This window comes from Arctopsyche grandis, chromosome 4 (genome assembly GCF_051622035.1).
Source record: "Arctopsyche grandis isolate Sample6627 chromosome 4, ASM5162203v2, whole genome shotgun sequence".
Taxonomy (NCBI): domain Eukaryota; kingdom Metazoa; phylum Arthropoda; class Insecta; order Trichoptera; family Hydropsychidae; genus Arctopsyche; species Arctopsyche grandis.
In genome coordinates, this window is record NC_135358.1 from 26,414,522 (window position 1) to 26,438,784 (window position 24,263).

The 24,263-nt window shown below is 31.0% G+C and overlaps 1 protein-coding gene across 4 annotated transcripts in view; it reads left to right on the forward strand.

The window, feature by feature from the left end:
- Positions 1-20,571, forward strand: part of Sap47 (Synapse-associated protein 47kD) — a 38,852-nt gene extending 18,281 nt beyond the window's left edge. The window contains exons 5-9 of one of the 4 annotated variants that reach the window (XM_077429821.1): positions 12,706-12,843; positions 12,930-13,069; positions 13,973-14,103; positions 14,939-15,130; positions 18,538-20,571. In XM_077429821.1, the coding sequence (XP_077285947.1) occupies positions 12,706-12,843; positions 12,930-13,069; positions 13,973-14,103; positions 14,939-15,130; positions 18,538-18,689 (753 nt within the window). In that variant the 3' untranslated portion in view covers positions 18,690-20,571. Of the gene's footprint in view, positions 1-12,705; positions 12,844-12,929; positions 13,070-13,972; positions 14,104-14,938; positions 15,131-16,285; positions 16,959-18,537 lie in introns of those variants that run through there. The other 3 variants (XM_077429823.1, XM_077429820.1, XM_077429822.1) reach the window with 3 other exon arrangements.
- The last annotated feature ends 3,692 nt before the right edge of the window (positions 20,572-24,263 follow it).

A 24,263-nucleotide genomic window follows, 5' to 3' on the forward strand; every position in this document is an offset into this window, starting at 1 on the left:
TATCCTTTCCAGAGAAGGAATCTCCATAATAAGGGCGAAAAGTGGTACGAAACGTCATGTCTTCGGCTCCCCGCTGTGACAGTGGGTTTTCCCCTTAACCGAATTCGGGTGTAGTTGCATGTGCGGAGTGCATATTTTTCTCCTGCATTTTTTCAAATATGGCATTCACCGTTATCGATCACTGTCAAGCAAGGATAAATACAATGATAAAAATATCGAAAACACTCCAGGGGGTGATTTTTGGGACTGTGTACCATGTATATGGGCTAGGGGTGCTGCGTTTTTGCCGCATCTAGAAAGGAATTATATTCATATTTTTGTTTCTATTACGTATAGCACAATATTTTTTGTATGAAATAGATAGAAATGACGGACATAAAACATATTGAGAGCATACGTATTCCTATTAATTTGTTTAAGTGCAATAAAGCAAAGTGTACCAAAATACATTCAGTCAGTAGTTCTCACACGAATGATCAGGTGCTATGTCCCAGAGCAAACGAATCAAAGTTTTTATTTTTAACTCATTTAATACGTCTAAATTTTTAACCAGAGCTGCTGGTTGGTTTTTGGGAAAAAAAGCCAGAGTGGAAAAAGTATCTTAAAAAAAAACACGTACCACGTACTATTCAGTGTGTTTTCGCCCTAAATCCCTGGCATTGGGCAACAGCTGTCAGTATAAGTTGACCCAACATTACTGCGCTGCAGAAGAAAATGGGAATCCACTGCGGTATTTTCTCAAGACAATTATAGGGAACGAAATGTCTCCATGATCGCGATCCTCGAGAATGAAGCACACGACTACTGAGCGATATTCAAATATATTCGAAATTGTTTCAAAACAGGTATCGATTTAATTGAGGTTTGCTGGAATTGTCTATTAGGATTTTCATATACATGAGTGTCTGAGTGAAGGTTACAATATAAATTATTTCTATATACCATATATTAAAGTCGTGAGCTAAATTCTATATTTTGAGCGCATATCATCTCGTATTGTATGCACATATTTAGGTCAAAACATTATAAATGAAAGTATTAATTGGAAGTTGTTGTAAGGTTTCAAACTGTCAATTAATTTCGTGACCTCGATCTCCTCGACTTCGATATTCTGAAATTGGCAGGTTTTGTACTTCGACTACGTACACAATTATAGTTTGCAGTTTCATTTGATTCCGCGAGAAATTTATCTGGAAGTGACAACATTATTAACTTCAAAAACTAATCTATATACCGTATACGAATACATTTATTTGTAATCGATGTATTTTCACTTGCTCGTCGAAACGTTGGCTTTCAGCACGATCCAGCTTTCACGCAAATTATTCGGAATGACTGTCGAGATTTTCGTACATTGTTCAACGGATGTGTTCCTACGCACACTTATACAAACGAATATAATGGAAAATTTCGACTATGGTTATCGTCGGCTCACGTCCACCAAATATTAAATTGGTAACTAAACTCACAAAACACACCCACTCAGTGGTCAATTTGTATAGAAATTTTACTGATTTTGAGTGATTTTGACGTTATATATACATAGATGTCGACGTATACTTTTGTTCTTAATGTCAGAATTAATAACACTCTCTTGACGAAAGTCACTTTCGTTCGCATTATTTGGGTTGTGGGTGGGTTCCTCTTCAGAGGGGGGGCTAAAATTCAGTGACGTAATTCCAATAGTGAATGAGCATGTCTCGAGGGGGTGGAACCTATCGATTTTCCCGCTAGTCGTGAAAAAATTGTACAAATGTGTCTAAAAATCTAGGTTTGAGGGCCACAGGTGAAATTCTTCGTTTCGTCGCACGCACGCACGTCGAATAATTGATCGTTTATTTTTATTCATATTGTGAAACTTTTTCTACGCGATTACGTTGGTTTATGTATTATATTATATATTTTCAATTTAAATACCTACATATATAAGTAGGCTAGCGTTATTAAACTCGAAGTCTGTAAGGGATGAAAATATTCCATGTAAAATATTTCTTATTTTTTACGTTATGTATACACTGCTTTCGTGATGTGATTACATTTTATACTCTTTTTTTTTTACTAGCCTCTTCTTCGTTAATACATCTTTCGGCTTAATAAGAAAATATATCGTATCGTGTTTGTTTGTATGTTTATTCTATTATACATCTCTCTCTCTATATATATATATATATATATATATATATATATATATATATATATATATATATATATATATATATAAATATTATTTATATGTGCTGGGAATGTCTGTGTGTGTGTCTCGAATAGGCTCCTAAACTACTGAACCGATTACGATGTAACTTTCAGGATTTGTTGTATGCATGTCCGGGAAGATTACTGTGAAAAAAAAAACGGGTTAAAACTGGAGCGCAAACGGGAAAAACGGGAGTGTCTTGGCAACGCTATAATTTCAAATGTTTTCGCGTCGGGACCAATGTGTTCGCTGCCTGCGTTTTTCCGACAAATGGGAACGGGAATGAGAACGGGAATGGGAACGGGAATGGGAACGGGAATGAGAACGGGAATGGGAACGGGAACGGGAACGAGAACGGATACCGGAACGGGAATGGGAACGAGAACGAGAACTGCATGCGTTTTTCCGACAAATGGGAACAGGAACGAGAATGGGAACAGGAACGGGAATGGAGCGAGAACGGGAATTACATGCGTTATTGTGGCATTGCAACGCATGCCGGGTTCAGCTAGTATGAGTATATAAGAGAGTTATACTTGGAATATATAAATATGTATATGTATTAAATGTTTAGTAAAATTCTTCCGTATTTTTAATATACATTTTAATATACTATTTTCATCTCGACACTTGAACATATCTATAATACATAGTAGTACTTTTGATATATGCTGTAGTAGCAAAAATTAAATAACCAATTACGATAGAAGAAAATATCCTCTTATCGATACTGTCTTGAGCTTTTGAGTTGATGGAGCGCTGTGCTTCTTTTTTCTAGCAATCATTGCTGGAGCTTTTATCGCGATTGAATTCTGCGAGTTTAATGAAAAACATGTAGCTTGCGTTACTTGTTGTTTTTTTTTCTTCATCGGATCGCATTACAGTGATTACATACATAGGTACATACATATGTATGTACGTTTTGTCAAGCCGAATAGATCAGCGCGATTGCGAAAATTTCAAGTATGATGGGAATAGGATATGACCGAGTGCTGAGCATAAACAACTCGAGACCTCTTTGAAGTCGTGTAATTAATTACTAGCTGTACATATACATGCATATATGTACGTATGTATTTGTGTTACTGGTTGTGTATATGTAAGTTAACCATCCCCCGGGGAAATGTCACATGTTGTCAAGAACTCATTTATCATATTTTTGAGGCCACACACTGTTAGGGAAAATTTCTGCTGAAAATTCAATTTTGAAATAAAATTGTTTTTAATTATATTACTTTGATATTTTACTTATTTACGTATTTGAAAATTTTGTACATTTTAAAGCTATGTATTTTCCCACTAGTTAAGTCATAGTTGTACTTTTTTGATTAAACATTCATTTACATATATTGTACATATTGTATACTAGTTGTTTTACTCGGCTTCGCTCAGTATTTGTAATATAAACAGCTTAAACATGGCGAATCTAATAGTAAATATTCATTTGTTTTTTTATTAAATTTATTTGAATCGGAAAAAAAATAATATTCAACCAATCGCGTCTTCATAGAAACTTTGATTTGTTTTCAATTACATACAAAGTCTCTTTCGAAATTATATATTAGATTTGATATTACAATGCTTTTACAAAATATTTTTTTTGTCTTTTTGGAAGAATGTAAAGATTTTAAGCCTGAAAGTTTCCACTGAAAAAAATATATTGACATTAGTACAGATTTTTGAGACTTTAGGGTTTCTCAAATATTTTTTACAATATCATGTGTACATATCTACATATATGTAATGTTTTAGCCAGCGGCATATCTTGGTGGTTGCGTTAATGCTAAGGTTACCGGGTTCGATCCCGAGGGTTGACCTTGATTGAAAAGAATTTATTCCGAGTATTATCTGTATGCTGCTGGTCTGACTTGGATATTTGTGATTTAAAATCGATCGTTTCCTATCAGAGTTTGCCAATTTATTCGATTTCATTGTCGAAACGGTTCCCCATCAAATTGGCAAAAACCACCCTACCCACTATTTGTTTATTTATTTAAGAATAGTTAAATTAATAAATAAATAGTAATACATCTAATTTATAATTTCGAAGACTTTGTTTGTAAGATTTGTTGGGAACATCGCAAAAAAACAACAAAATTTCCATGACGACGATATTGACATCGTTGATTGTATTTTTTTTCGATTCAAATAAATTTAATAAAAAAACAAATGGATGTTTACTATTAGATTATTTTGCCATGTTTAAGCTGTTTATATTACAAATACCACTAGTAAATAATAAATAAATAGTAAATACAGTAGTACAGAAAATGTAATGAAAATAAAAATCAACAAAGAAAATATTAACCCCTCAAAATAGACGAAAATAAAACAAACAAGAGAAAATACAAAATATATACTTAACTTTGCAAAAAGGAAGAACGACAAAAACCTATTTATTTTAAGGACATCAGTAAGTTCATTTTTAAAAAGGTTTAAGTTACTAGGAGTAACAGAATCATTGGATAGACTATTCCTAACTTTTACCATTCTTTTTGAAAATATATAATAATAAATATTTGACCTCTCAGATAAGCATATTTGAATATGATTGCAAAATTTATGATCTATAAATGTACATATATATGAGTATTAGTAATATGGATGTTGCTCAGGGGCAACCAGCATCGTGGTCTAGTGGTGAATGTTGAATTATTTCGTACTTGATGTTACGAGTTCGATTCCCCGCTGAGTCTCGCTGTTGGCCAGACCTTGATTTGTCTAGGTCGATCGTTTCTCATCAGAATTTGCCAATTTTTCTGATTTTCATTGAAACGATCCCTGTAGAATTGGCGTTTCCTTCCCAATTTTCTGTTGCGAACCTCTAGTTATTGTTATATCTTAGGTTTCGCCATATTGCTCATCATAAATGTCTCTGTGGTTGTTTATCGAATATAAAATTCTTGTTACATGAAAGTTATTCATCGTTATTTATCGTATTAATACGATGGTTGTAATATATGTACATATACTGACCATAGATGTCAGATATTATTTAGATTTACATGTATCTATGTAATAATTCTGTGAACCAGAAAGGCGCATTTGGGGTTTACCTGTCAAGCCTTCCTGGTATATTTGTAAAATAAAAAATAAAAATAAAAACCCGATAGCGGCATCTCGGAAAAATATAAAATTATATATATAAATAAAAATATACAATATACAAATTTACAAAAATATAAAATATACGCTGTGCCGCTTTTCTATATAAATAAATAAATAACTAATGTGAATTTAAAAGAATTGCATGCAGAGATTTTGCTGAAAATCTTTCACTCTAAATGCGTCATACTTTATGCGTCATACGTACTTTTTCAGCTAAAGTAATTAATTAAGTTAACCTCTAGTTAATATTTTATTATTGAAAAATCTAAAAAAACGAACTGTTCTCTTTTTAATTTATTCATTCATTTACATGTTTTAATTTCGTGTAATTTTCAGTGTTAGTAGTGTAGTAGGTCACGGTCCTACTATACGTAAAAGCTTTCCACGTCACACCGTTAGGTTTTGATGTTTTCGTGTACTTTTCCCCCTCAACATTTCTCCATTTCTCGCGGAAAAGCTTCGTAATGGGTCTTTGTTGGTATGGGAGTTTACGTGAAATATTCCGAGCTTAATTAACAGAGGAAATGTGAATATTGGAACTGACTACACATTTGCTACTTGCCCGAGAAATTGATAATGTATTTTTTTTATTTTACACAATGATTGCTAGTGTTTCTAGTTACCGAGCAGCTTTCGTATAAATAAGATGGACATTGAAATTGGGTTACTGTGATGTTTTAATTATTCGACGCAATTTGTTATGCTTTTTCTTCATTACTTTTTTTCTGTCGGTCGTTTCAAGTCGACAGAACTAACGAGGTAACTTTTTCGCTTTGGGATACTCGTTCTTGTATCCGAAAATTTTTCCTCATTACGAGTTTGACGTTGAAATTTTTAACTCGATTTTTTCAACATCTGTACATAGGTATTATATGGGTTTGATATACGTATTTATTTCTCGACAATTTTAAAGTGTATTATATATAATACATACATATATAGCTGTGAGGCTTTTAGCATTCAACTTGCGACTGGCTACGTTGCATTTCTTCTTTTGAAAGCTCTCTCGAGTCTCGGACAATAAAGCTCTCATATAATTTCCTCGCAATATTGATTTTCCTCCTTTGAAGCGTTCGTTTTATTTTTTATTCTTTCTCTTCAGAGAATGCAATAATTCACATTTTGTTGCCTTGAATTCACTAATGACATTCTAAAAATATATACGCTGTGACCTTAACCCCCTCACATTTGATTTTTTTATTCGTCTTGGTATTTTTCACAACATTTTTCGATAGTCGTACGTGTCATATGTATTTCTATGTTTAATTTTGAATAGAGTGAATGGGTCGCCCTGAGGTACAGAAATAATATGTATTAAATATATACATATTATTTCTGTATCAAAAGCCAGAAAGAAAGCATTTTATATCGTCTTTACATTGTGTTGTTTCGTCGTGTGAAAAGTGTATATGTATGTATATATATATATTTTGATGGATCGTAGGACCATTGTGAAGCTTCTACGGATATACGCATTTTGCGCACTTTTACGATACCACTATTTTTCATTGTGACGTTAACTCGAAAATATTATACGCACTTGTCAGACTTGGCGACCGCTGAAAAATGAACATAATCAACCCGAATCCGTTCTGAAATATAATATAATACTTCCCAGAAAATTAATCTGGCGATTTCGGTTCGATTTATAACAATAATTTTAATTTCGCATTACTAGATTAGTATTTCCGGTTACATAATTATTTTTTAATCCTTATTTTAAAATAATTTGTTCGTTGTACAAAAGGAAACAAGCATACGTACATGGACTACTAATCTCTATGAAAACACGCGATATTTGTATCAACATGTTAAATATATATTTATAAAAACGCCTTGGTTATTTATATTTGTTACTGTGAGTACAAAAGCGTATGACACGCTACAGTGGAAACCTTCTAGTTATTATTTTGATTATGTCGTGGAAAAACTTATCACACGTCTGATTGAGATGGCAGTTTTTCTTTTTGGCTAGTTATATAATACGTTACATGTAACTTGGTCGTATCAAATAAACGATACTCGTCGAGGAAATTCGTATGAAAAATACAAAAAAGTTTTTCCGAGAGGCGGAATCCCCCAGCACGTACAACTTTTTGAGTGTATACATTGTTTCTCAGACATTCTCGTTTTGTTAGAATGTAACTGGAGATACAATATTATATCTGTAATATACGAGTTGAATTTTTCGCCAAAAAGTTTTCATACGGACTTATTTATTTATGGGACGAAATTGAACGCGAAAAGCTTTATATTCACTTTTGACCTACAAACGATCGTTCAATACCTGCTGTGTGACTTTACATTTTATTGGTCAAGGCTTAGTATTACATATACATATATAAATTTTATTTTTAATTACTATTTTTTCCTTTGTGGTTTTTGCTAGCACAAAAAGTAACGTTGTAATATGAAGTTTTATACTCAAGTTGTTTAGATTTAAGTTTCGTATCATATTAAAAAAAATGTAATTAATTTGTCGGATTAACGTGTCGTATGAGATTCTTATAACTTGAAAAGTGTTTCCTTATATACATACATATATAGCTTGTTTTGTTACAGAATGAATACTATCCCCCATTAAGTTGTAGTTTATGTTGTAATAAAACACTGGAATGGTTATATGCGTTCGGTTGTTTTATCTCGTACGGTAAGTGGATAAAATGTATCCGATTAAAGCTCCGCAATAATAACATTATTATTATATTATATCGTCTTTGCGTGGCGTTGATCATTCCCTTGATTCATAATTAATTGCGTTTTGAAGCTACGACGTATTTCTCCAGAATCCTGCTATTGTTTTTGGCTTTCGTCTTCTTCCGAATTTCCGTAAAATTCATTTGATACCGAATGCGGGAGCTTATTTGATTTGCTAATTTTTCGTCGTAAATCATCTCGTCTTTTGGATCGGATTGAAACAGTTCAGCTTTTTTGATTTATGTCGAAATTTGTATCATAAATTTTGTATAATAGGTCCGTTTCGTATTGAATGGCGGATATTCATTTACTTGAATAAATATGTATTTGAGAGGCTTTATAGATTTTCCATCAATCGTTTATGAAATTTGTAATAAATATATACTATATGTACATATGTCGGTTGATGAAATGATTTTAATTAAAAAATGTAAGTATACTATACATACATTTACGTTTTACCGCTCCAGTATAGAGGTAAAGAGACAATTATTTATGTCCTTTTATATTAGCCTCTATACCAGAGAACTATGGACCAGATACAAGCGGGAGACGATGAGGATGATAAAAGTTCAATAAAACAACTGCTACCGTGCTCTCTTCGGGCTACAGATGTTCGTAGAGGGGCACGTGCCTCACTTTGATACCATTCTCAGGATAAGAGTGGCCTCTCTACGTCGTCGTGTATTTTTTTCGGCTAATTGTCTTCTTGCTGCCATGTCTTCTCATTTGCACTCTTCACTGTATGTTCTGTTGTAAAAAAAGTAATTATTACTATACAATGTATCTCGTAATATTAACAAAATTCTGTGAATTATATTTATCTTATTATCTGTCACTTGCACGGCTTATGACACCCAATAGTACATACATACGTACGTATATTGATTTGTATCCCCGCTGGCTGTGTGACATTTCTGTCACTTTTTGTCTACTCAAAAAAGGAGTACTCAAAAATGAATGTATATAATAGTTACCTTGAATATAATAAAATTATATTATATTATATTAATATAATATTAAATTGAATATAATAAAATTATATTATATTATATTGAATATAATAAAATAGCTCGGTGGTTGCGTTAGTGCTAACAATGGAAGAGTTCCTGAGTTCGCACCCTGGGTTGATCTCGATTTAAAATAGTTTATTCTGAATATTTCTGCTATACTGCTGGTCAGACCTGGATATTTGGGATTCCAAGTCTATCGTTTCCGAAAATCATCCTACCAAACCATATTACTATACATACCAATATTTGAATATGATTTCCAATATATAATCCAATAAATTTATTTATGTACAAGTGTAATACCATAGATGTCGCTCAGGGGCAACCCGAAATGACATCATAAAAAAACATAAATTTTAAATAAATAAATATAACATTGACCCTTATCTGAGGTTTATTTGCTTTAGTTTCATAGAAAAACCTGTATTTTGATTTTATGTAGGTACCTTGCTTTTAATAAAATCTATGAAAAGGAGCCCATCAAAGAAAATTTCATGAATAGAACCCATGCGAACGATTAAACAAAATATAATGAACGAACGAATTGAAGTAAACCGACTGAAAACATTTTTCATAAATAATGTTTTTATAAATTTTCAATATTAACTTTTTCCGAAGACGTCGTTATTATAATCTTATAATATTTCCAATTGAATAAGCATAATACATTCTTTAGTCGTCGGCTTACATAAATCGAATTTTCCAGTTGGCTCGAAAGCTCGGCGATAATCACGCGCGCGAGATCAATCGATATTTATTTATTTATATACGCCCTCGCGTCGTATGATAATGGTCAATAAATATTTATTACCCAAACACCTGTGTTTAAGCCCGGAACTGTACGTATACTTGTATAAAAGCTCCGGTATACGGATTTATCTCGCTCGCGCCAGGACCAAACTATCGATCACACGCTGTATTGTATAATCGTGGCTTCCACCATTATATAGGTATTGCATTAGGTACGTTCAACTGAATTTTGTTCCGCTGAAAGCCTACGTGTTGAGTCCTCTTTTGTTCGTAGGATCGCCTCCAAATTTTAACTCGATAAAAGCCGAACAAAGAGTGGGTACGAAATTGTTACGCATTGTAAAACACCCACGTTCTGTCCTCTGTTATATTATTGTACTTAAGAGTTCTTTTTCGGGGGGATGACCTGTGCCCTTTTGCAACTCGGGGATAAGGCGACCGGTCCCCATTTGTCAATTTTCTCTCTTCAACATCCCCTTTCAACTATCTCATTTGACCGTAAAAAACATTTTAACTTCTTCGGTCAATGAAATTAACATTTTCCCGAATCCGTCGTCTTTCATTTCATTTTCGTCTATATTTAACGGGACAGATTTCATATCGCCCCACGTCGATCTTAATCCTGTGACGATGAATTTTCAGGAACATCCAGGACGAAGGGAGAAGCGTAACCCGGGCTTAGGGAGGACTCGAACCGTGGGGATTACTTTCGTCCTCGCAATTTCCAATATCTCCAATAAAAGATCGGTCTTTTAATACTATAATATAATATATATGTATAGGTATATTAAATAATATGAATCTATTAATCAAATGTTGCTCTTTCTCTTGTGTCACATTATAATGAATAAAATATCATTAATGTTTAATATAATTTCGAAATTTGTCTTGCGTGTTACGTAACAGAAATTTAAAGTAGTGAACATTTGTTGCGGTTGTGCTAATTTAATATTAATTAAAGTGTGTGTGTGTGTGTGTATTTAAATTTAGTATCATTAAGGGAAATAGGGTTTTTAATTTGCTTATCACTGTCAAGTTATAGCGGTGGTTAGTATATAGAAATTAGTTCAATTGTTATCGATTTAATTTGATTTTAAATGTCTTAAAATGTAAGCTATTTATTATATTAATTTATAACATGTCAACAATTTTTGTTCGGAAGTAAATTTATTTTCATCTTTGTATGTTCATTTTGATGTTGCTTTTTAATTATATTTTCAATATTCTTTGTAATTTTTATTTTATTTTATATACCAATATTACATTTTTTATAGTATTAAGTATAATGCTAAAAATATTTTCTTGTACATACACACAAAAGTTGTTATTTGTTGATATTTATTGGCCTTGGTTCACTTTCATCTCATAATAAATTAATTCCTCCTAAAAATATACGCAAGTGATATTGAATTATATTACATTATATAGTACGTATTAAAACAACGTTTTCCAAAAACTCGCTAATGGTCAAAGCGTGTTCTACCTCGGTTTATCAGCGTTTCGTTGACATTCCGAATTTCTGGAAAAATCCGTGGAAAAAAGGTCTCAAACGACTCTGAACAATTTTTCATCGGCTAGTCGTTAATCGGCTCTTTCGGCACATTTTCTAGATTTTTCCCAACGTGTCTCTTTCGAGGTCGATCAGTTAAGATAATTGCTTTTACGTACGTTTATTATCGTACGTCGGAAAAGCGCGTCCCGTAAACGTTCAGTCGGAAAATATGCGATAAAGAAAATGTATTTAAGTTTGCATCGTATCGTGTATCTACACACTTTATACGTAATGACAGTTTAAGGCTACATAAAACACATAGAATAGCTGTGTATGATGCAATAACATAAAACTGCTATGAACAGTGTTTTTATCTCATGACGGCGTATTGTATCTCACGTATAAGTAAAATTATTTCTTACCTCGAAGAAAGCCTTTATCAATGTACCTAATATGTATATTACATATACTATTTGTCAGTAATACAGTTTCAATATACACTTATTTGATTTTGTATTTATTTAAAAACTGCCCATTGGAATTTATAAAATTCGCCTTCATGAGGTAAAAATGCTTTTTTTAAAGTAATTACAATGTTATGTATATACATATATACATATAATAGGCGTTTCTTCATTTAAATATGGTAATATTGCATATGATATTCGTGTTGCAAATTTCATGAACTTTTGCTCGTTTCTCAGAACTACATAGACATTTTGACAATGACCTTTTTGGAACTACATACATACATATGTATGTAAATAAGTCACAAATATGTGAAGCGAAACGGATTTTTCACATGTAAAAGCGTGTGTAATGTAACGTGTAGATTTTGCGGATGCTTTCAAAGGTCTAGTGAAGCTTTTTCGATATGCTGACAGTTGAATTTCCAACAAAGGGCTCACAAATGTAGTCGGTAGACTGTCCCCTCAACCTCTTGCCTAATGATGCCTTTGTGCTTTCAAGATCCCTTATATTTATCTTATTCGCACGATCTCACTTATTGATTTTGCACGCGTTTCTTTGTGCTCGCTCATTCGATGCTAAAGTTTTGTTCTTTGTGTAAAGCTTAGTCAATAATTATTGTAGGTAACTTTTACGTCAATTTGTGCTTCAATTCACTGGGAACATTTTCAGTACGTACATACTTTCTCTCTCTCTCTCTCTCTCTCTCTCTCTCTCTCTCTCTCTCTCTCTCTCTCTGTCTCCGTGGGGCTATTAGATTGTCCTGTAATTCGCTCGCGGACAGAAAACCTCATTTCCAGCACTCGCAGACTCGCTTTTATTGCGTTTTTCTTTTAAATTTTATTTTTCACCTGGTGGAATTGTGGCGACACTCAATTTCCGACTTTAATAACCCTTTGGCGTGTATTTCTCGTGCATTTCGCATACCCTCCTTTGCTGTAAATCGAATTATAAATAAATTAGATTTCCTATTTTGTTTACAGAGCTTGCTCGGTGAATTCAACAAGGAGCAGGAGGCTTTCATTCGCGGACAGAGCGGTAAAGGTGGAGTGGCCGAGCTTCCCTGGATTGGTCGGGCTGATGAGGCGGCTCTCAAAGAAGAGTGTCTTTCTCTTTCTACGGTTTGTACTGATAAGGATTTATTTTTAAATTTTTATCGCATTCTTTTAAGACTTCCTTACAACTTTGTGTTTTTATCTGATTTTAGGATAGGCGGAATTTCGTTCGTGCCCCACCAGCCGGCGTCGAGTTCAACTTTGACTACGATATCTCCTATCCCATCGCCATTGCCATTATGGCCGAAGATCCTAATTTAGAAAAAATGCGTTTCGATTTGGTGCCTAAAGTGTAATTATCCAATACTTAATTTTTATATATAATAATATAATATACATACATATATAAAAACGGAGCGTCGGTAAATATGTTTGTTTGTAACATGTGATGGACCGTGGAACAGTATAGGGATTTCGAAAAAACAAATTTTAGTATGCCAGGATGTATTATTATTATTATTATATAATCGATTTCGATTTTGATTTCGAATGCGATTTCGATTTTGATTTAGTTTTGCGGCAACCGCGGGTTGGCAGCCTAGGGGCGGCAGCCTCAATTACTGTTTTAGTTCCGATTACTGTTTCTGTTCCGGTTCCCGACTTTTGTTTCAATTCCGGATCCGGATTCATGTTTCAGTTCTGGTTCTCGATTCCTTTTTCAGTTCCGGATGCCGATTCTTTTTTCAGTTCTGGTTCCCTATTCCTTTTTCAATTCCGTATCCCGATTCCTGTTTCAGTTCCGGATTCCGATTACTGTTTTCAGTTCCGGATCCCGATTACTGTTTCAATTCCGGATCCTGTTTCAATTTCGATTAATATTTCCCGATTACTGTTTCAATTCCGATTAGTGTTTCAGTTCAGGATCCCGATTACTGTTTCAGTTCTGGATCCCGATTACTGTTTTAATTCCGGATCCGGATTCCTTTTTCCGTTCCGGATCCGGATTCCTTTTTCAGTTCCAGTTCCCGATCCCTGTTTCAGTTCCGGTTTCCGATTCCCGATTTCTGTTTTTCTTCCTATTCCGATTAATTATTATTATACGTATTGTAACTTTATTTTAAATCATGTTTCCGAAACTAACTGTTGAAATTTCAACGGGCACAACACTAGTTTTATTATAATATGAATGCTACAGATTTAAGTATGTTCTCTGTGTAATTGTTTGTATATTGTATTTTGTGATCGTATGTTTCAGTATTACGGAGGAAAATTTCTGGAGGAACTATTTTTATCGTGTATCCCTTATCTGCCAGGCTAGTGAAGCTTCCGACGCTAATAATGAAAGTCAACCTGGTTCCCGTCTTGCCAGTGTGGATGAACCACAAGGTAATGCGACAATTTCATTTTATTACGCTTAAAACTATCTGGCTTAATTGTCTTTTCAAATTCACTTTGCAAGCCAATTTTATTCAACGAATCTATTTATTAGATTTATATTACAGTGTATTATATTAATTTATATACATATATACATAAATATGTTGTAAATTTTTTTTTTTTTGAGAAGTTCTTTTGTTTGAGACATTATGGCTATTTTATTGATCGTAAATTCAATAACAATTTTAAGATTTAAAAACAGGTATATGTATGTTAAGGTGGCCGGCCATTTGTACTTGTTTTACCAGTACAGTACTGGTTTTTTGGGTATCTGTCCTGGCAGAATCCTTGGGATGAGCCTGTTTATAAATATTGAAATCGAATTTTTCATTTTCATAAATGTGCATTCATGATTTTCCAACGTTCATTGACGTTTTTAAGAACTCAAGTATTTAGAAACATTATTTTGAAAAAAATGTCCCGGCTTTGTCACATAACCTAAAAACATTTAAAATAGTTACCTTAATGTAGGTATATATGTATATGAGTTAATTACAAATTGATAAGAGTATCACTGTGGTATTTAAAAAAAAAAATATTGAAGATTATAGCATTGATTTAATGTACAAATTGAATTTAGATGAGCACATTTACATTTTTTTTTTATTATTTTTCAATTTGTAGAAATTGCATGAATGCATTGTTAAAAATTTATTTCAGAAAAAAATTATGTAGAATTTATTATTTGTTTTGGTATGATTTTATTTATATTTTATTTTTTTATTTTTTTGTCATATCATTGGTGTACTATCCATCTTCTGCGACTTGGATCACACAACTGTAGAAGACGTTATACAAGTACCACACAATATAGCCGCAGATTTAGTGTCAAAACAATCATTCACCACATCAAGCACAGATGAAAATAAAGATTTAAGTTCAGAATTAATTAGCGCCGAAAAAAATTTCGAGGCACAGACGCGCAATTTGGAGAAAAGAGTTAAAGGAATTACCATAGATGAGAACAATAAGGATGGTGAGAATGTTTATTCTTAATTCAATTCATAATGCTAATTATTAATATGAACCCACTAAAAATCTCGGTAGGTTACTGATGTATCCATCGAATTAAATAATTGTATTTTTTTTTCTTAATAATATTACATTTTTCTTTGACAATGATACATGTAATTTTGGTGACTGAAAAAGCTTTCTATTTTTAATAATTATATAATGTGTATAAAAATATGAGGACAATGTTTCAAGGATTGATTTTAAAATTAATCAAAAAAAAAATGAGAATCATTCATTATTTTACCATATTAGTACAACAATAATAACTAAATTAACTAGTATAAGCTCTTTAGAATTTTCGCAAGTGTATGCTTGTTGCATGTTCTTCGCACTATTCACCGATATCCACAATCATCTCATTGCATCATACAAAACAGTTTTGACTGAATCATCATTTATAATATAATTAAACTAACATTTTAACTATGTATGTGTAACCTTTTAATACGATAGAACAGTTCAAGTGGAAATTTTGATATTTTGCATGTGAAATCATCACATAGTGTTGCTGAGCTACATTCGCATGTTTATACTGTCTAAACATTCGGGTTTTTCTATTGAAGATTCTGAAAATCCTTTTGTACTATTCCATAATGTACGCCACTTCAATGAAAATCTCTTTAATATTGCAATATTTAAGAATATTTCATAATTTGAACGAGTGGTATACGAAAATTTTTTGTTTACGTTTGCTGCATATGAAGTTCAGTATTGTATACTGCATATCTACTTTAAGTATACATTTAAATTTTCTATTAAGTCAATTTATGTAGTCGGATGTTCAAGTGCCTTGAGAGAATTCCTTTTTTTATAAAAACACATTTTTTAATGCTTAATTTTTTTTTATATGATCAAAGTTTCCATTTTAACTCGTGACATTAATAGAATCAGAGTATGAAGTAAGTTTTTATTTTATACCAATTAATTTGTCAATTGTTGATAAATTTTCTGGTATGTTGATGTTCATATATTGTGACACAGTTGTGTTCCATATCTTTCAATTGAAATCATCATTATGAAATATGGTAGTACATAATCGACTTTTTAGGATCACAACTGTGTAGTTTCACTAAATTGGATGTGTTTGTTTTTGGTGGCGCTATTTTGGGTGATGCAGCCTAAGCCGGTGACGCAGTAATGTTGCCAGTTCGCACTGATGACACATAGCATTCCCTTATAATTGAATTGCTCCCCATACATTTGTAATGTAACAATAATAATATAGTCAATATTTAAAAAAAAAGTGATTTCTGTAATAATTGCTATTAAATGTTTTGGGAGGATTACAAACTCGCCGATTGTTCAGGAATATATTATCAAAATATTTTATTATAAATTTTAAATTACTTTATTATTATATAGCTTGTGTGATTTTCAAGATAATCAGACGTTCGACGAACGGCAGCCAGCATGCTTGTGTGTTTTTAAAAATACATATCGAATTTTATTGCATCTGGGTATTTATTAAATATGTGTTTATTGGTTGGTCATAGGTATGAAAATTGATGTATATATATATTACATTATGAATTTGTTGCCGATGTATTGTTCGAAAGCTGTTATGACAAAGAATAAAATATGATATTAATAATTTCAATTTTATTTTGTATTCGCTACGGCAAATGTCTGAATATCTTAAAATCATATTTTAATAGGATAATTTTATTGTTATAAATAGATTGCTATTTTTCTGCCATTGTGTTAATTAGGTAATATATTAAATGAATAAATTCTTTGTGATCATTACGTACATGTATTCAAAAAACGTTAGTGTATAATTATTTATACTCAAAATATAAAATTGAAAATTGATAAAAAACCTAATATTAAAAATTAAATACTGATTGAACGTTTTTAAAATTTTGACTGATTTGAGGGGTATGTAGGTATATATATATATATATATATTTGTATAATATATACATATGTGTTTATTCGTTTGGGCATAATTCAAATTTAATCGAAGGTATGTAAAGTGAAAAGAAATCATTTAAATTTGTTAGGTATGTGGTCAGTTTGCAAATTAAAATTTGTAAATTTGTCCATATTCTCAAAGTGCATTTATATAACATACGGCAGTTGTTAGATGATTGTTAAACATTCCCAAAAAAGTGTTATATATCGTAAATACCAAGTTGTTGGTAGCATCCCATAAAAATAAATATGAAAGTGATATTAAACTATTATCTTTTTCAGCAAATATCGATTTTTTGCCATTATTTTTATATTTTAATTTAAATTAATGATCATACATATATTATGCACTTTTAATCGTTTCAATTTTAGATTATTATGATGGAGTTCCTGAAATAGATGGTTTCATTTAATTTGCACTGAAATTATTAGTCAGGTGGGTATGTTTATTAACAAATTTATGTGAACACTTGTTGATTCTGCTAGCAGATGAAACAAAATCTCGAAATTTACTCACTCGACTGGTTCGATTTGATTTTGATATAGCTCCTTTGCACAGTTACAAAAATTTTATAGCAGATTGCTATTTCCTTTTGTAAATATTTCAAAACAAAGTAGGTTTACGTACTTAATAAAAAAGAAGTCGAAGTTTACCCCCCAAATCTTAGTGGTAATTTTGAAAGAAATTGTCTATTTACCTACTTCATTTTAGAGAAGAATTTGTTGACAATTGTATACAATTTGGAAAGCTACGTATATGTAAAATACTAATTGTTTTCAATTTACAATGATATTTTTAGCTTGTTAATTTGTAATATGTATATTATACATTATAATAAAAATGGTAACAGTCGCCATTAAATTTATTTTATCATAAATGCAATATATATACATACATATATTAACGGTGGAGGTATACATACATAAGCATGAAATGACCTAATTAATTTCTTACATTAAAACATGTTTTTAACACCTTGTATTAATTGTAATTAAAGTCTTATATACATATTAACATGAAAATCATTACTAATATAATATATATATTATATAACATTAGTATTATGTAGGTATTGCATTTTTAATTGTGAAAATCACCAAAATTAGAGTATCATTGTAATTTGACAATACGTTTCAAAGAAAATGTTATGATTGTGTGTGGGCGGGGAACAAATGTGGTAATTACCTATACATACATTTGTATGGATGGAAGCATGGGTAATTTTAATTTCCTTTACAGCTATTTTTCATTTCGATTCTTTATAAACTAACGTTTCCTTCTTGTAAGCTTATTTTTTCGCTATTGTATTGTTTGTATAAACAGTTTTTTTTCTATTGTATCTATGTATGATATTAATAAATTTCATTATAATTTTGTTTGGTTACACAATTTCTAATATTTTTTTTCTTTTGCAATTTGTTTTTCTGTCTCGCGCTGTTTTAAACATCGATTAGTTAAATTGTCGGAGGAGGAATGGGAAACAGAATTGGAAGCAGAATTGAAAGATTACGAGTCTACAGTGTCAGACAAAAATAATGCCGACGATAAGCAATGGGAGAAAGATTGTCAAGATTTATTGGGAGATGATGATGAAGACTTAAAGTGAATTATTTCATTTAATTTCAGCTATCTATTGCGAGGCATGCTTATGAATATTTGTATATTTAATTTTGTATGAGAAAGGGAAATCTCATTGTATACATTTAATTTTATTATTTAATGTAAATATAAGTTTTTGCAAAAATTGCGGATTCCAAATACATGTGTTTTTATATTATAACTTTTAATTAAACTTAATATTTGATGATTATAAATGGTTTTCTGTATATTTAGACATAAATTGAATTTGGATTTTATTGTAACATGAAATTGTGGTGTCTTTAAAAATATGAGAATATTGTAGAATTGAACTACCTTTCTAGATATTTCTTGAAATTGGATTTAAAAAAAAATTACAATTATTTGGGTACGTGGATTTACGTCTAAATTTATGGTAAAAATATTTATAATTATGGATAAGTTTTTTGTTATTTGTAAATTAATTATGATTATATTCAATAATATTTTTCTTCAACTTCTCATAAAAACATGATAATCTTGAACAATTATAGAGCAATATAATTATGCCTATAGTAGAATAAAATTATATTAAATTTTGATTTTATTGCAAATTTTTATATAACATTTTTGCAGAAGTTGTTTAAAGAAATATTATTTAATTGTTCATAGTGAGAGTCCCCAAACTTTTTTATCACCTTCAAACACATCATTTTATATATTATATATGTATCTTATTATAACATTGAAGGTTTTTTAATATTTATCAACAACATATATGCATGTAATGTATTATTATGTATAGTAAATATTGTTCGATCACTATTGTGTCTTCGATCTTTACTCTCCCAATGAGCGTTACGAAAATGATTCATTTTATATGAATATTGTGGTGTTTTAATCGGTATGAAGCGTATTCATATTGAATGTATGTCAGTTTTATTCTTCACCAACGTTTTTCATTAAAAAAATACCATCTAAGTAAACGTGATTCTTTTCGAATGATTTAAATAAAAAATATACAAACCTTATCGGTGAAATAATATAATGTTAGTATAAAAAATAAACAATTTTTTAAATTGTTTGACTATCATTGTAACTATTAAATGATTGAAAACTTTATAATAAATATCTTTGAGAAATATCTCTAGGTGTTGTTTGCATATAATAATCTCTTTTCTCTCTTGTTGAGTGTCCATAACTTTGCTGTACGATGTGTACCATATATGCCTATACATAGTTCTCTCACATGAAAATCTGTTATCTAATTTCAAATTTTATTTTTCGTTAATATCTATTTATATTGATATATATATCATATAGTGTATATACATTGAATCAAAGCAAAACTTATTTTTTTGCGATTTTTTTTATAAGTCAACGGCCATATAAAATTCCATATACCTCGTATTTCGGCGTGATCAATAAATATTTTTAATATTGCGCTCGTTAGTGATTTTAACGACGAATATCTAAGAACTTCTTATTCATCCATCGAACAAAGAAGTAATTTTTGAATGATTTTTATTAAAAATTCGCTTTTCATTCCACAGTTTTGTGACAGTTCTCTTTTGCAATGTATGTAGATATTTATTGTAAAATTAATAACATCACATAATTTAAAATACATACCATCATTGAGAAATATGCATTTATTTTATTGTAACTACTGAAAAGATATCTCTTTTATATCAATATATATAAAAAAAAATAACTTGTAACATAATGATAACATACACTATAAAAGTGCAAGCTGATTACTTAAAACGTTGTAAATTTGATATAATTAGTCATATATTTTTTTCCAAGTTAAGTTTTGTGAGAAGTTTTGTTGTTATCTGTCTAGTTATTATTATATACTTATATTGTATTTAAGTGTACGTATATATGGCAAAAATAAAGTGATGAATACAATATTTCTTGTTACTGACACTCAAATATCTATTTTTTTATGTTTAAATCTCAATCCTTTGTCTATTTATGTGAATGGTTTAAAAAGAAGATCCTTTTCTTCCCATTATACATATGTACATACACGCAGTGGCGGACTGGAACTGAAATCAGTGCTCAAAGGGGGCCCACCCAGGGTTAAAAAAAAATTGTCTTCCCCCCTCATATAAAAAAATTTTCTTCTTCCATCACGCTAAAAATCAATGGTAAAAAATTAATAAAATTTTCAAAAATGCACGAATCAAAAATTAAAAGTGCAATTATAATCAAATGTTATTTTGGAAGTATGAAGTAAATTTTTGATGATGAGACGTCCTATCAAAATTGTTTTAAGCAATTCTGTTGCGAATTGATTAACACAATTTTGATAGGATATATACATAATCTTGAGGTTGGAAATGGGCCCACGCAAATGTTGAAAACTTATGTACATTTTGACCCTTATAAAAAAAATTAACCAATCCTTGGACTGTAAAAGCAGGTATTAGTTATTTGTGTATATCGTAAGAAATTTATTTTGTTGAAATACCCAAAGTGGAATAACCTGTAAATTGTTACACACGTAAAATGGAATAGTTAAAAAGTTATTTAATTTTACTGAGGGTCCATATTTTATAACCGATAGCAGGGCCCATTAGCCATCAGGCAATGTCGCTTGTATGGCCAGTCCGCCACTGCATACACGTGTATTATTAATTAATTTGTTATAGTTTTGTTTTTATAGCTTTTTTTTTCAATTTTTAAGAGTATAATTTTGCAATTAGCAAAATTGCTGAAATTTATTATATTTTATATAAAACGTTATTAATTCTAGTCATCACATAAATTCAGTATATGTTCGACCACTGGGACGATAACACTATATTTAGTGATGGGATCAGTATTTCCGATCATTTTCCTTTGTTCCATTATTATTTTTGTGGGTAAGCACTTTTACAAAATTGCTCTAAATAATTAAGATCAATATCGATGTGATTGGATTGATTGCACATCTATTTGATGTTCTTTGTTGGACATCGTGAATACAGCAACTAAAAATACATTTGGATGTAAATTTGGAAAATAATTTATATTTTTAGACGTTTTTTCTGCTAGAAATCAAGTCGTCAGTGATATACAATGGATTTATTATAATGGGTATATACTAATTTTAAAATATTATGTTAAATTAAAGTAGTATTCATTAATATGGTAAATAATTCTAATTTATATAAAGGAAGACAACAAAGGACTACAAAAAGTATTCCTTGGTAAATTTACTAAAAGTATTACGGGATAGGAGTTTTAGAAATCGCAATAAGACTACAATATACATTCATGGTTATGAAGAATCTATGCTTTCTAATAGTACTAAAATTGTGGTTAGGTCATATCTTAACTCCAGGAAAGATACAAATATAATTGTCTTGGATTGGTCCAATTTATCAGATAAAGGATATATTAACAATGCTGCCAGTAATACAGAAATGGTATACAGTATTTCTTAACTTAATTTGTGTTTATTAAGTTCAGACAATTACAAAGTGAGACCATTTATACAATAAGGTTGGTCGAGCTGCTGGTACTTACTTATTAGATGCCATCGCTGCAGGCATTCCGAAGAATTCCATACATGTTGTGGGTTATTGCCTCGGTTGCCATGTTGCAGCTGCGTTGGCCCGAAGAACTCAATTTCATGGCGTTACATTAATGAGGTATTTGAATTAATACGAAAAATGTCAATTAATTTATATTGTCATCGTATGTAAAATATTTACATGTATTTAGAATTACTGGTTTGGATTGTGCAATGGCTGGCTACTATCCACAAGTTATCGGTATGAGGTTGAGCTCTCAATCAGCATTGTTTGTGGACGTGGTGCACACGGATTCAGGGAGATATGGTATAGCTGGTAAAATTGCACACGCTGACTTTTGGCCCAATGGTGGTTCTCGTACTCAACCTGGATGTGATGTTGTCAGTGTTTTCCAAAATATCAACGCTAACACTTTAAAAAGTGGTAGGTTACATACACGTGAGCAACTCTAGCCTTTGAAATGTATAAAGTTTGGCAATAATTGTAATGTAATTATAATGCATGTAATTGCATTATAATTTATATATGTATGGTTAGTTTAAACCAGTGGTTCCTGTGAACCCCCAGGGGTCCCTGTGACCACTGAGGGGGTCTGTGGCAAATTAAAAATAGCTTGGGGGTGCGTAGACAACGTTGGGGGTCTAAAATAAACAAAATATCTGTACATTGTATCATTCATCGACACCATTTAGTCCCCAAAAATCTTAGTGATCGCTTGTATAGCTAGCTTATGTCAATAGAGTACTAGATTATGTCATCAGAGCAGTTAATACTATCAAAAGAAGTGCTTTAAATGGGAGATTATTTGGTCAATTTTGTTTGAAAAATGATGAAGACTATGTATAATCGTTTATTATTTAACACTGAAGTTGTTGGTTGTCTAAAAGTGCATGTTTACATTTGGAAAAGTGTAATATCTGCGTATGTTACAATTTTTTTTCTATACAAACAAAACTTGGGGAGAGGGGTATAGTTTCAGTTTATAAATCTTTCAAAATTGCAAAAATGAGATGAAGATTTGCTTGCTTATTGTCAACACTTAACGGCTCTTCATTCTGACCTCAGCCAAAGATTTGAAGACATTTTTCACTTGTTTATCCCAGATTGGATGTTGAAACCTTTTGAAAATACATAGATTCACAAACTTGATGAATCCATACTAATAATACAGGAACAATTTATCGAATTATCTACAAATGAGGTGCTGAAACCAATGTTTGAACAAGGATACCACAAATTCTGGTTTCAAAAACAAATACCAATTTTATATCCTGCAATATGGGTCATTGTACAGAAGCTGATGATTGCTTTCCCATCTTCATATTTAGTAGTCGTGGATTTAGTGCAGTTATGAACCTCATCGTGAAAAAAAGAAACTGACTGGAAATTAGTGCTCGAATTTTACTCACAAACAGAGCCAAACATAAATAATTTCATATCATCACATCAGGTTCACCCATCTAATTAAAAAAATATATTTTACTTGGTGGTTCATGGTCAGGTTTTTGCTTTAAGAGGGGGTCCATAGGACAAAATAAGTTTGGGAACCACTGGTTTAAACAATCTTGGATGTGTAATTTATAGAAAAATTCTTCATTTATTAGAATTTTGCAGTCATGCAATGTCTTGGGTATTTTATGCAGAGTCTGTTAAGTATCCCAAAAATTTTCTAGCTGTAAAATGCAGTGACAATGAAACTTTTACTAAGAATTATTGTGGTGATCAGAATACGGGCTACATGGGATATGGAGCATCGTTATCGTGAGTAGTTTCAAGTTTATCATGTTTTTCAAAATTATATTTTAAACAAAAGAATATCAAGAAAAATGCATCTTTGATCATTTTAAACTTATGCACAATAAAAAGTAAATAAAAATGTTTTACACAATTACAGGCTGAAAGGAAATTATTACTTAAAGACCGCAAGCAAGTCTCCCTTTGGACAAGGATCAAAAGGTATTAAGGGAACAAAATAATTGAAAATATGTAAATAATAAAAGTAAAGTAAGTAATAAAATCAATTCTGTCGATGACAAATATAATAAAATATGCAATAAATGAAATATGATTAGAAAACATGTCTATATTCATTATTT